The sequence below is a fragment of the Erythrolamprus reginae genome, chromosome 2 (assembly GCF_031021105.1).
Source record: "Erythrolamprus reginae isolate rEryReg1 chromosome 2, rEryReg1.hap1, whole genome shotgun sequence".
Lineage (NCBI taxonomy): Eukaryota > Metazoa > Chordata > Lepidosauria > Squamata > Dipsadidae > Erythrolamprus > Erythrolamprus reginae.
The window spans coordinates 130056770-130070251 of NC_091951.1; the positions used below are offsets into that span (position 1 = coordinate 130056770).

The 13482-nt window shown below is 38.7% G+C and overlaps 1 protein-coding gene across 3 annotated transcripts in view; it reads right to left on the reverse strand.

The window, feature by feature from the left end:
* TENM2 (teneurin transmembrane protein 2) overlaps positions 1-13482 on the reverse strand; it is a 1054259-nt gene that overhangs the window by 76163 nt on the left and 964614 nt on the right. For all 3 annotated transcript variants that reach the window (XM_070739470.1, XM_070739471.1, XM_070739472.1), the window contains 3 exons: positions 9241-9360; positions 5545-5806; positions 3735-4002 (listed from right to left, as the gene is read on the reverse strand). In XM_070739470.1, coding sequence (XP_070595571.1) covers positions 3735-4002; positions 5545-5806; positions 9241-9360 — 650 coding nt within the window. The remainder of the gene's footprint in view (positions 1-3734; positions 4003-5544; positions 5807-9240; positions 9361-13482) is intronic.

The window sequence follows — 13482 nt, forward strand, 5'->3', positions numbered from 1 at the left end:
GATTTGTTTTTTCCATGTACCAATACTTTTCTAGTGATGATGGGGTTAACTGGATCCCTAACCTCCAAAGTAGGATAGTTCTGGTTAGATGCCTATTCTGATATTTGATGGATCTAGAAGCTTTCCAAATATCCTAACAGCTAATCAGTGGAATGACTCGCCTCTAGAAATTGTGGGTGCTCCAATACTGGAGGTTTTATAGAAGAGATTGGACACAATTTATTTGAAATGGTAAGGGTTTCTTGCTTGAGCAAGCAGTTGGACTAGAAAACCTCCAAGGTCTCTTTCCAACTCTGTTACTTTATTAGACTACCAGTATGTCTTCAAATGCAATTCAGGTGCCATTTACCACCTTCAAGGCCCTTCAATCTTTCCCTGATTATTTTTACCAAAACCAGACAGCTGCAGAACTTTTGCTTAAGGTCCTGGCCTCCCAGGAAATACAATAGGAGTTTGTGGTCACTATTGATCACTATTCTTATGACCTTCTGAAAAGTTGTAAAGAACTGGCTTTTCCAATGTGACATCCAGAATGATTCTGGATAAGACCTATTAATATAGAAATTAGTCTGTCATCTGCATCTCTATAACTGTCTGGTTTGGTTCTGCAGCCCAACAAGACCGACACAGACTTCAGTGGATAATCAGAACTGCAGAAAAAGCAATTGCTGCCAACCTGCCTTCCATTGAGGACCTGTATACTGCACAAGTCAAAAAGAGGGCTCTGAAAATATTTACTGACCCCTCGCATCCTGGACACAAACTGTTTCAACTCCTACCCTCAAATCGTCATTACAGAGCACTGCACATCAAGACAAACTAGACAGAAGAACAGTTTTTTCCCGAACGCCATCACTCTACTAAACAAATAATTCCCTCAACACTGTCAGACTTTTTACTAAATCTGCACATCTATTTCTACTAGGTTTTTTTCTCATCATTTCTATCATCCTTTTCCTCCCACTTAGGACTGTATGACTGTAATTGTTGCTTGTATCCTAAGATTTTTATTAATATTGATTGTTTCTTCATTGCCTATTTGACCCCTATGACAATTGTTAAGTGTTGTACCACATGATTCTTGACAAATATATCTATTTCTTTTATGTACGCTGAGAGCATATGCACCAAGACAAATTCCTTGTGTGTCCAATCACACTCGGCCAATAAAATTCTATTCTATTCATTTTGATTCTATGCTACTCTATTCGTTTTGATTCTATTCTATTCATTTTGATTATATTCTATTTGTTTTGTTTCGATTCTATTCTATTAGGTTTATTAAATATCTTGTGTAACTGCACTAAAGTGAGGTGAGTGCATGTATCATTTAGCTACGAAGGTCATTTGTATTCTAATAAAATTCAGTAGTTTTCTCTAAGGCCTTCTATTGTATCCCCGAAATGGGATAATCCCTTACACTGAGTTCTCTGGCGTAAATATGTGAGTCTCCAATAAACTATGTCCTAGATGTCCAATTAGTAACAAAATATGTTTAACATAAGGCAGGACTTGACTTGAAAATATAGATATAGATAGGGCTGTGCTGAAGAGCACCTCCACATCTGATCTTGAAGTTTTAAGGCATCATATCCTACCTTATCAAAAGTTTACCTGTTTTGATAAGATAGGATATGTTCCCTTGTCATCTTGTATATACATAGAGCATGCATGTACAGATGATACTTCCATTGAGACTGCAGTTAAAAATAAGCAACAGGTCTGAAGAGATGCTTTGATCATTTCCTGAAGGATTCTCAAGTTCCCTGAACAGCCTTTAAAGATATGGATAGATTACCACTTCATATATTCAGTTAACATGGAAGAGTGGTAAAACTTCCTTTAACTTTTACCCCACAGGAAACATAAAGGATGATACAAGCTCCCTATGAGAAATGATCAATTATATCAAAATGTCATTTGAATAATTTTTCTTTTCCTCTCTGAAAAGCTTGGGGAAACTCTGTAAATCAAGCTTTTATTGCCTAAACAGTTGATTGTTTACAGTTTTGGCCCCGAATATGTAATAATTGTCAGTAAAGTTAATAAATTACTGGAAGAAAGTCACTGGGAGTGCTAATGAATGTTTGAGTTTATTCCAAAAGTCACATCTCATCATGATGGCAATATGTTCATGGTGGACTTCACCCATGGCTCTGGTACATTATTCAAATTTCTATTTTGTATAAAGTGTTTTGCAGAAATATACTCCTGTCCCTTTTTCAATTTTCCTAGCATTTCACTGCCTCTTATCAACACACACATACAAACTTGTCTACTTTTCTTGGGATATAAAAGTAAAAGAAAAAAACATGTGGGTATCAATAAAGAAAGTATTGATTCCTAAGGTCAACAACCTTACTAGACTAGAGTTACATTTTGAATTATGAAAACATGTCATGGGCATTTTTTAAAAAAAATAAAAAAATCTATCATGGGAAGTGTTTCTGTGAATGATTGTGATGAATAATTTAACCAATCAGACTTCAACAACAAATGCATCATATCACTCTTTCTATTCTTCTTCCTTTTTTACCAATAGCTTAAATAAATGGATTGATTTTTTTTTCTCCCAGTATTTGTTTGTTCAGCCATCATTTTAAAGAAAATTTGTGGGCCAGAAAAATTCCTGTGAAATGAAGTTGAAAATATGCTCTTGATTGTGTAGTGTTCTCATTTTTTTTATTTCTCACCCCTTCTTTCTTTCTCTTTCTGTCTGTCTCTACCTGTCTGTCTTTCTAGCTCTCTCTGTGTATTTCAACCTTAAAACCAGTAGATTATGAGTTCTAGTTCTCCCTTAGGCACAAAACAAATTGGGTGACCTATAGACATTCTATGAAAAACATATATGATTGAAGGAAGCACATACACCAAGGGTGGGTTCCAACTTACCTCACTGCTGGTTCGCGATCCTGTGCTGCTTGGGCACACCGCGTGGGTGCACATGCATGCGCAGTAACAAAAAATCTGTAAAAAAAAACAAAGCCAAAAAAAAGATGGCGACCATCTGCACAGTGCCAGAACTCAGCTTCTGCGCATGCTCAGAAGGAATTATTTCTTTTTTAAAAAATCAGAAAAAAAGATGGCGGTGCCCACGAACTGGCACTGACCGAACTGGGTTGATGACATCATTGTGAGATCACCAGTAGTTTCTACCAGTTCGGGCGAAGCAGTCTGAACCAGGTGGAACCCACCCTTGGCATCCATCCATGTGCACGTACACACACACACACACACACACACACACTTACACACAGATTCAAATACACCAGGAAGATTATTGTTCGTAAAGCAAAATAATAGTAGGCACACTGGTGCCCATAGATGTCATATTGGGTACTCCTAGATATAAGTGAAGCAATATCTGTTAGATATTATAAACCAGTAATATATGTATTATTTCAAAAAGCCTTCAATACTAGCTATTTTGACTGAGAGCATCTATCACAAGTATTTTGATTAGAGTACTTTTACTGTAGCATTGTTATTTTTTTTAAATGTTATTTGTATAATGCCCATTTTACTTTGGGATTGAGAAAGTTGTGAATACTATCTAATCAATAAATACTGAATACTGTCTAATCAATAAGCAAAATAAATGAAAAAATTGCTGCTACTGTGGAAAAATGGAAGCTGTCTATTGTGAATACAGGTCACAGATTTTTCTTTAACTTAAGAGCAGTTGTTGAAAGCCAGCACTTAAAATTTACATGATTTGAATCTAGTGATCATACCTACAGCATCCGAGAGCCCGTAAACTTTCTGGCCATAGGCATCTGTTTTATCCCAAATGAAAGTATATGCCAAATTGGGAGATGCTTGGAATGACTTTTGGAACAGATGCCCTTCCACTGCTACCATGAGATGAACTTTAATTAAGTTCAGAGGCACAAGAGATTGTGTCATGGTGATTTTAAGCAAGGATCTGTATCCAGCAGTACGAGAACTCAGATAGCAGAGCTTTATGTTGGCACCTGGAATCTCAATTTCTTCATGAAGAACCTAAGTAAGGAAAGAGAGTTCATATTAAATGAGTGTGGTATGGAAAGTATTTATTTGGTTCAGCTCATGGGTTGTACCTGCAGATTAAAGTAAAATATGCTAAGAAATTTTAGCTTGCCTTCCTGCAATGACTTATGATAGGACTTCTGGATTAGTAAAATTTTGGCCACTGGTACTGCTTCTTCTAAAATCCCCACTATTGGTGAAAGCATCAGTAAGAATCACACATCTGATTGCTAGTTTTATGCAAGAAGGCCCCATGAAGCTGTAATGCTCTGAAGTTACAACTACCACTAACAGTCCATAGCAAGGATGCCTAAGGGGAGGGGGTGAGAAAAGCAGAATAACAGTAGCAATGAAGATGATGAAACGTCTCCTTATCTCCTGGGTTTGCCACATGCTTTAGCTGCATGTATGATGGTTTTTGCAAACATGCCAAGTAGGATGCTTGCTCAAACTTGAATCTGTGACAATTTCATGCAGAGCAAGAATGGAGATGGGATATGTATCAGGTTTTTGTTTAGATTAAAAGAGACATGTAGGTGAGAGGAACTGAACTCTCCCCACGCTTATTACTCCTTACCTCTTCCCATAACTCTTCCCCATAGCTCTCATAGAGGTTCAATTTTAGTATTGCATATTGGCTGAGGAGAAGATGCCTGGGGAGGCAAAGCCATTTCAGGCAGCAGGGTTCAGCACCTTGTGTATCTGCTCTTTAAATTGTACAATCAATTCTTTTTCTATGTGAAAAAGAGGCAACTTGCCTGCTGGCCTTATACCTATCTGGACCTGCTCAATGGGATTTTATAATCTAGAGAGAAAACTGGATAGGTTTTAAGGTTTTCAGAAGAATTTTGTACAGTGAACAAGAAAGCTTAGCACAATACATCCATCACCATCAAAAACAGGTTTGTTCTTTTACACAGGAACATTTCTGATGATTAATTTCTACATTTCTATCTAGAAGAAGCAAGTGCTGGATTAGGAATCTGATGATAGAGTTTCAGGGTTTCAGGGATCAATACGTACAAGTCAAAGATATATATTCTACTAAAATGCTTCAAGATTCTCTGAAATTTGTGGATAATACTTTATTACCCACAAATTTTATGCCTTTATTAATGTGCTCAAGGCTTGGATTTTGAAAAGCTTGGTTCCCAATTCAGCACATAAATGTAACGTTCACAAAAATTGTCTAAGCAAGCATTTCTCCCAGAACTGTATTTTTCCAAGTTCAAAGAATGGACATATGCAATTGAATTTGTATAGGCATTTGTGACAAAGAATATACCCCAAGTAAATATTAATGAATATTGCCAAACACATCATAGCCATATACGAGTATATTCTGCTTTTATCTCTAAATGCACATATCTGCTTCTGTTTTATATTTAGGAAGAAAAGGCCAATATAATTATTCAAAATAATTGGTATTATAAAATGTGAATTAAATCAAAATGATTGTTATAGGGCTGTTATTAGAAAACAATGATAATGAACTTATTGTAACTTTTTTTCTTTTTTAACATCTTTCTTTGATACCTGGGTTTCTGGAACAATTGAATTTCGACCAGGGGCATCACTGAAAAAGGTGGAAAGTGGTGATGAAATTATAACAGGATCAGGTCTGATAAAGCCACTTAAATCACAGCTGGGAATAGAGTTCTCTTCAGTTTTCATAGTGAGGGTATCCATTGCATAGAAGCTATTCCATGGCAGCCACACTGTCCTCTCTTGACCCATGAATGGGGCTCTTTCAAAATGAAGAGTTAGTGATGCTCCTCCATTTGCAATCAAATCAAACCTAGAAAAAGTTGGAGTCTACATCATGAATAATTCTAGAACAAAGAACCAAACTAATCAATAAAACTAGAGAGAAGAACCACACCCAATGCAGTTTATTACACAGTTTCTTAGATTGTACTGTACTGATTCAAAACTATAGTAGGACAGAATTAGCTATACCTAATTCTCCCAAAATCATAGCAACAAAGCAGAAAAAATAAAATCAGGGGATGTAAAGATCACTCCAGAGTCCAAGAGAATAAAAACAAAACGTGAACAGGCCACTCAAGACATTCTGTTGCCAAATTATTTAAAAGTTTATATCAAAGATGTAGCATTTATGACACAAAAGGTTTCTGACCCCAATTTCAGTATTGCTCAGCAGTGGGTCTTTTGGCTAGACTTACTTGAAAATGTAGTTCAACAATAATGGACAACTCACAAATTCCTTCTCCCAACGTACTATATATCAATGGTACTGAGCTCAGAAATCAGTTAGTAATCACTACAGTTTGTGTATGTATTCTGTAGTGTGACTGTCGTGTGTATTCTATAAAAGAATTGTGCATGCTGTGATTTAGATTAGTTTCCAAAAAAACTTTTAAGTCAGCCCTACAAATAGACACATAAAATGTACTTTGAAGTGATTAAAATATGGATAAAAGAAATCAGTTATGCTTTTTCTAGAAAGGGGTGCAAGAATCTTATAAATAAAAGGCATGAAAAGGTTTTATAAGGTCTAGAACATCTACCTTTAGTTAAAAAGGCAGAATAATTTATGGAATAGGTGATGAACCCAGTAGTTTTCTTATTGATGAGCAGTTCAGAATCTAAATCTATCAATCTACATCCAGTTCATCATGGCATTCAGAAAATAATTCAAAACTTTCTGAACATTATTGTCATGAGATGCCGAAGAAGGGTGAGGAGAGAGAGCAGAAGGTATAGGACAATACCAAAAGGTTAGCTAACAAGATAAAAAGCATTGAGTCACAGTATGCTATCCCTCAGAAAGCGAAGGTGAAGTTTATCATGCTTATACATTCAGTTTTTTGGGGAAATGAAAGGCAACAGATCCCAATCATTTTATAGATAGAGGTATGACAGATCATTGTGATCCTGCTTCCTCATCTAATCGATTGTATCTGCTGCCGTACTCAAAAACCAGATGAGCATCATTTGATTAGCTTGTCTTATTGCATATTGTTTATTATAGTGTCTACAAACTATGAAGAAAGCCAATTTGGTTTAGTTCATAAATCACTGGACAAGACAACCTACAACCAGAAATCATGACTTCTAATTCTACCTTGTATAAGAAGCATGACTGTAATCTTGGGCTAATCACTCTTTCTCTCAGTCTTATCAAGGAGGCAATGGGAAATTACTCCTGAAATATTGTCAAAAATCCCATAGCGTCCAGGCAGTTGCCAGGGATCAACATGGAGTCAAAGGGATATCTATCTCTCTATCTATCTATCTATCTATCTATCTATCTATCTATCTATCTATCTATCTATCTATCTATCTATCTATCTATCTATCATCTATCCATCCATCCATCTATCATCCACCATCCACCAATCCATCCATCCATCCATCCATCCATCCATCCATCCATCCATCCATCCATCCATCCATATATATATCTATCTAGACAGACACATTGTTGAATTATCTCCAGAACTGGAAACCATTTAAAAATATTCGGTATTTGGTTCTAATAGTGCCATCAATATTGTGGTTTCAAGAGGAGGTCTTCCTCTTTAAGGTTTTAAGAGGAGGTATTGTGGTTTTCATAGGAGTGAAGACGTATGAGAAAACTGAATCCTCGCAGCAATTGGATGGGGCTGGAACAAAAAGAGCGAAGTAACTACAGTGTGGCAGAACGCAAGCCTTGCGCCTTTTGAATAATCCTCTCATCTGACATTTTTTACTTCAATCCTTTTCACCTGCACCTAAACTAAGAGATAATAATGTCAAGGTTATTATGCTCAACTATCATTTACTTAATCACTATTTATTGAATAAAACACCACCAACTGACTTTACACACATGCTGTAATATAAACAAGGGCTTCGAAACTACAAACATACTAAGACTTCACAAGCAGGCAAAGCCAAAACGAAATAAACTACATTATGGCTTATTCTGTCCAGTTTCTAAAACAAACAAGCAACAACAACAACAACAAAAGCAGTACCATAAGTCATTTCTTGCTCAAAAGGCAGAAGTAAGAAAAAATGAATACAGCTCATTAGTTTCCAAAAGTGCAACAAGGTTTTTGTTTCTCTTGGGTACTTTCTTGAACTATATTAAATTAATTTGTTAAATGATATGGCTCAGGGCCTTCTCTTTAATTCTAGTCTTCCTGATCACAGGAGATTTAGAGCTGGTATCATCTGTAATGCAATATCTTTTTCCTCCAAGCATACATAAAAAAGTTAACACACTCATTTTCTTGATTCTGGGAAGTTTGCGATTAAGACCTCTGCTGTGAACCAAGATCTGTTGTTAATGCAAATGTGGCCATGATATATCATAAAGCACTGTATGATGTGTGGTTTCCAACATAGAACTGCTATAAGCAGCCATTAAAGCCATCACAAATGCCTACATGCCATGTGGCAAACTGAATGACAGCTTTGAGCAAACAATATTAGTACATTTATAATGAATCACATAAAAGCCCTGAGTCCTCATTACTACTAAGATGTTCAAAAGTTTAGCACTGAAACAATGATCCCAGCATCCAACGATGGCTCTGTTAGTGATCGGTAGTCCAATGACTTTATAAATTACAGTTCACATGTACTGCAGCAAATAGCTGCAATGAATTATTTCATGTAGATATATCATTTTATTGCTACATCCAATAAATTAGATAAAGTATGACACATCCTATTTTTTATTGGAGCTAAGTCTATGTGCCTTTCAAATTGAATGATGAACAGAGAAACAACACACAGCAGGGAATTGTCTAAGTTTATTCAATTATATCCTTTTAATATGTTTTGCCTCAAGAAACTCTAAATAGAGCTGATTTTTAGAAAGGAATGGGACAATTGGGAAACTAAGAAATTGCACTGTTTTATGAGTCTTCCCCCACCCCCAGACGAGTGTTAGTCTGCCTTGAATCTCAAAATTAAATGTTTCTGGGTCTCAGCTGGATACTACTGTAGCCCACAAATGTTTTTATAGATATAATACTGCTTGTGTGAGAAGAAGTCCAACTGCTATCACATTATTTTCAGAAGTCAATCCTTTCAAATTTACTTTCAGCTAGTCTTCAAAACACCGTGTGAAAAATTACTTTCTGCTTTCTTGCTAGACCTTTACCCTAGTCGGAATTGTATGCATAATACCACATGGATTCGCTAGATAGCACCATCTGTTAATCTGCACAGTTATTACTATACAAAGTAGTTCATGAATGAAGTGAGTCAACTTACGTGCCATCCTGGCGAGTGATGGTGTAGCCATATTTTGGATACTTGACAAATGACACGTTGACTCCAACAAGTGGGGTTCCATCTGTAGTCACCACTTGGCCCCTTATCAGAGATACCAAGCTGGAAAAGAAATATAATTCAATGCCAGTGCTCAAGTAATACTCTGGGGATGAAAATTATCACAGCTAGGTGAGTTTCTTCCGGCATAAAGAAATGTTCATTGTTGACTTAAAATAATTTTGTTTGTTAAAAGCTATAGCTGCCAAATGAAACAGAAGCTGATTGCTTCCCAAATGTAGATGGCCTTTAGAATATATAGACACACCTTTATCTGAACACCAATCCCTCCATTTCTCAGATATAAGTACAGTGTTCCCTCAATTTCCGCGGGGGATGCGTTCCAAGACTGCCCGTGAAAGTTGAATTTCCACGAAGTAGAGATGCGGAAGTAAATGCACTATTTTTGGCTATGAACAGTATCACAAGCCTTCCCTTTAAACCCCTAAATTGCAATTTCCCATTCCCTTAGCAACCATTTATTCACCATGTTTATTTATTAAAGTTTATTTAAAAAAATATTTATTAAAGGTGGATGGAAATTTGGTGATGACATATGATGTCATCGGGCGGGAAAAACCGTGGTATAGGGGGGGGGGGAACCACTAAGTATTTTTTAATTAATATTTTTGAAAAACCGTGGTATAGACTTTTCGCGAAGTTTGAACCTGCGAAAATCGAGGGAACACTGTATTGGCTGTAAATGAGGATCGCCTATTTTTTTCTAACACTAAACATGAAGGGGTTTTTATAGACTATCATTTAGAATATATAAGGTAGAATAATACAATTGGAAGGGATCTTGGAGGTCTTTTAGTCTAAGCAGGAAACCCTGTACTATTTCAGACAAATAGATGTCCAGTCTTGTTTTGAAAGCCTCCAGTGATGGGACACTTCTTCTAAAGGCAAGCTGTTTCACTGTTAATAAACACCTTCTTAGTTCTAGTTTGTTCCTCTTCTTACTTAGTTCTCATCCATTGTTTCTTTTTTTGCATATTGTCCTTTTGTCTTTGCAGGAGACTCTCAAATATTGGATCACTGCTGTCATGTCTTCCCTACCTTATTTATTAATGCTACTTTCAGATTTCCATGAAAAATAAAAAGGACTCAGTTTCTAATCAATGGCTACATTCTTGACTGAGATGAAGATGGAAGCTGTCTGAAGTCCAACTGTGGATTTCTTTCTCTTTTACTTATTCTTCTTCACTCTATGAAGCTAGGTTTCATATATACAACTACTGCAGGCTAAAGGCCTTATCCTAACTGTATAAAGTGACATGTATTGTTCAGGTTCCTGTCTGGAAAACAAAATAAATCTAAAGAAGTTTAGAGTACACTGAATTAATGATTTGGTTATCTGGATTAATTAATTAATTAATTAATTAGATTTGTATGCCGCCATTCTCCGCAGACTCGGGACGGCTCACAACAATAATAAAACAGTGTACAATGACAAATCTAATGTTTAAAAATATATCTAAACCCCCCCACTATTTAAAACATACAACACAAGCATACCATACATAGAACTATATAAGCCTGGGGGAGATGTCTCAATTTCTCCATGCCTGACTGCAGAGGTGGGTTTTAAGGAGTTTGCAAAAGGCAAGGAGGGTGGGGGTAGTCCTAATCTCTGGGGGGACCTGGTTCCAGAGGGTTGGGGCCATCACAAAGAAGGCTCTTCCCCTGGGTCCCGCCAGACAACATTGACGGGACCTGGAGAAGATTTGCCCCCCCTCCTCACCTTTTGTAAGCTCCTTAAAACCCACCTCTATCATCAGGCATGGGTGGACTGAGATATTCTCTTTCTCCTGGGCCTATACAATTTATGCATGGTATGTTTGTGTGTATGTTTGGTTTTTAAATTATGGTCTTTTAAAATATTTAAAATATTAGATTTGTTGTATGTTGTTTCACTATTGTTGTTAGCCGCCCCGAGTCTACGGAGAGGGGCAGCATACAAATCTAATAAATAAATAAATAAATAAAAAACAAACAAACAAACAAACAAACAAACAAACTCTGTGGGACCTAACTGGTCACTGGGATTCGTGCGGCACAAGGCAATCTCGGAGATATTCTGGTCCGATGCCATGAAGGGCATGTCTTTGCTAATATTATCTATATACTCTGCCAGGAACATTTACTCGACAAACATCAATTACCTTTCAAAGAATAAGTTCACATTCCATAAAATTTTGTCATTATATTTAATTAGTTATTTTTTTAAAACTAACTGTTTGCCCTTAGGTTTTCAATTCGTTCCGTAGGGCTATCTCTTATTGGAACAGACCCTACTGATAGATCAAAAAACTTCTGAAATCTTTGCAAATAAATCGAAGGGGAAATAAATAACACATACACACAAAAACCTTGCTCAAAGAAAATTTGTGTGTGGAACCCCTTTTCTCTGCAAAGATTACCGTATATACTCGAGTATAAGCCGAGTTTTTCAGCCCCAAAAATGGGCTGAAAAACCCGACCTCGGCTTATACTCGGGTCACCACAAGAGGGCGCTGGGTCACCACAAGAGGGCGCACCGCGGGAGCCCGGGAGACAGCTGCCTTCCCTTCCCCGGGTCCAGCAAAGTTGCCAGCCAACTGCTCCGACGGCGTGCGAGAGAGGAACAACTTTGCTGGACCCGGGGAAGGCAGCTGCCCTACCCTTCCCACAGTCGCGTCACTCGGAGCCCCCTTTTACTTCCCTCTTGGAGCTCCTGTCGGCATCTTGCAGCTGCCTTCCCTTCCCCGGGTCCAGCAAAGTTGCCAGCCAACTGCTCCGAAGGCGTGCAAGAGAGGAACAGACGACGCGAAGCTGGTGAGGTCGGGGGGGGGGACTCATGAAGCAGGAATCCCCCCCCCCGACTTCCCATCGTCTTTTCCCCTCTCGCACGCCGTCGGAGCAGTTGGCTGGCAACTTTGCTGGACCCGGGGAAGGGACGGCAGCTGCAAGACGACGACAGGAGCAAGAGGGAAGTAAAAGGGCGCTCCGGCTTCCCCTCGCCTTTTTCCCCTCGCACGCCATTGGGGCAGTCGCGGGGAAGAAGAGAGAGAGGGTGCCTGCGTGCACCCTTTCTCTCCCCCCCCCTCCACCTCACCGGCTGGTGCCTTTGCTTGAGCCTGCGAGAGGAGGCAGTGAGAGGGGTGGGGCAGTTGCCACCTCTCCCCAGCTCAAGCAAAGGCGCCTCCAAAGGCAGCGCACACAGTGAGAGAGAATGAGTGCGAGCCTGAATGAGAAGCGGCTGGCTACCTTCTTGTGTCCCCTTTTGGTTGCGTTTAAAACCCAGAGCTTGAAGTTCTCCCTGAGTTGGGAGGAGAGGAAAACGTACCATTTGGCAGCTGATTGATTCGCACTTGCACGGGCTGGGTGAGGAGAACGCCTACACAGCCTTAGGCGGCTGGGAAAGTGAGGGGGAGCCAAGGGAACAAAAAAAGGGGCGAGGATCAGCTTTGGAGGGTGTGTGTGTGTGTGTGTGAGCGCCAGTCCACCCTGCAAAGAATGCCAGCTACTTCTTTGAAACCGGGAGGGGTTTTTTTCTCCTCGCTCACTCTGTGTGTGTATTTGTCAACAAATAAACCCTATCTGAGTCAGGAGGAAGCCCTAGAGCGGCGTGGGGGGTGGGCTTGTGAATGAAAGGGAAGCCAAGGCAACAAAGAAAAAGGGGAAGGATGAATTTTGGAGGGCGAGTGTGTGTGTGTTTGTGTGCGTGCCCCCCCTCCCCCCCCTGACAAATGCCAGTTACCTCTTTGAAGGAGGTGTAGCCAAAGTGCCTCCTTTCCCCCTGGCTGAAACCAGCAGGTTTTTTTTTTTTACTCCTCACTCCCTTAATGTGTGTATTTGTCAACAGGTTTTAACTATTCCTTGCCCTCTCTGAGTTGCCCTTAGTTGGATTAAAAAGACCTCCTGCTGTCCGATTCTCCTCCCCCTCTTTTGAAAAGATTTAAACTGTTTAAAAATGGTATCTTGTGGTAGTTGCTGTCCTTGCTTGGATAGGATTTAATAATGTGTAATGAGGCAAGAGCTAGACAGGAATTTCTTAAGTGTGTTTGTGGATCTTTAAAAGTTGCCTTTTATAAAGTGGGTTTGAGAGCATATCTATCTATCTATCTATCTATCTATCTATCTATCTATCTATCTTTCTATCTATCTCTCTATCTTTCTATCTATCTATCTATCTATCTATTT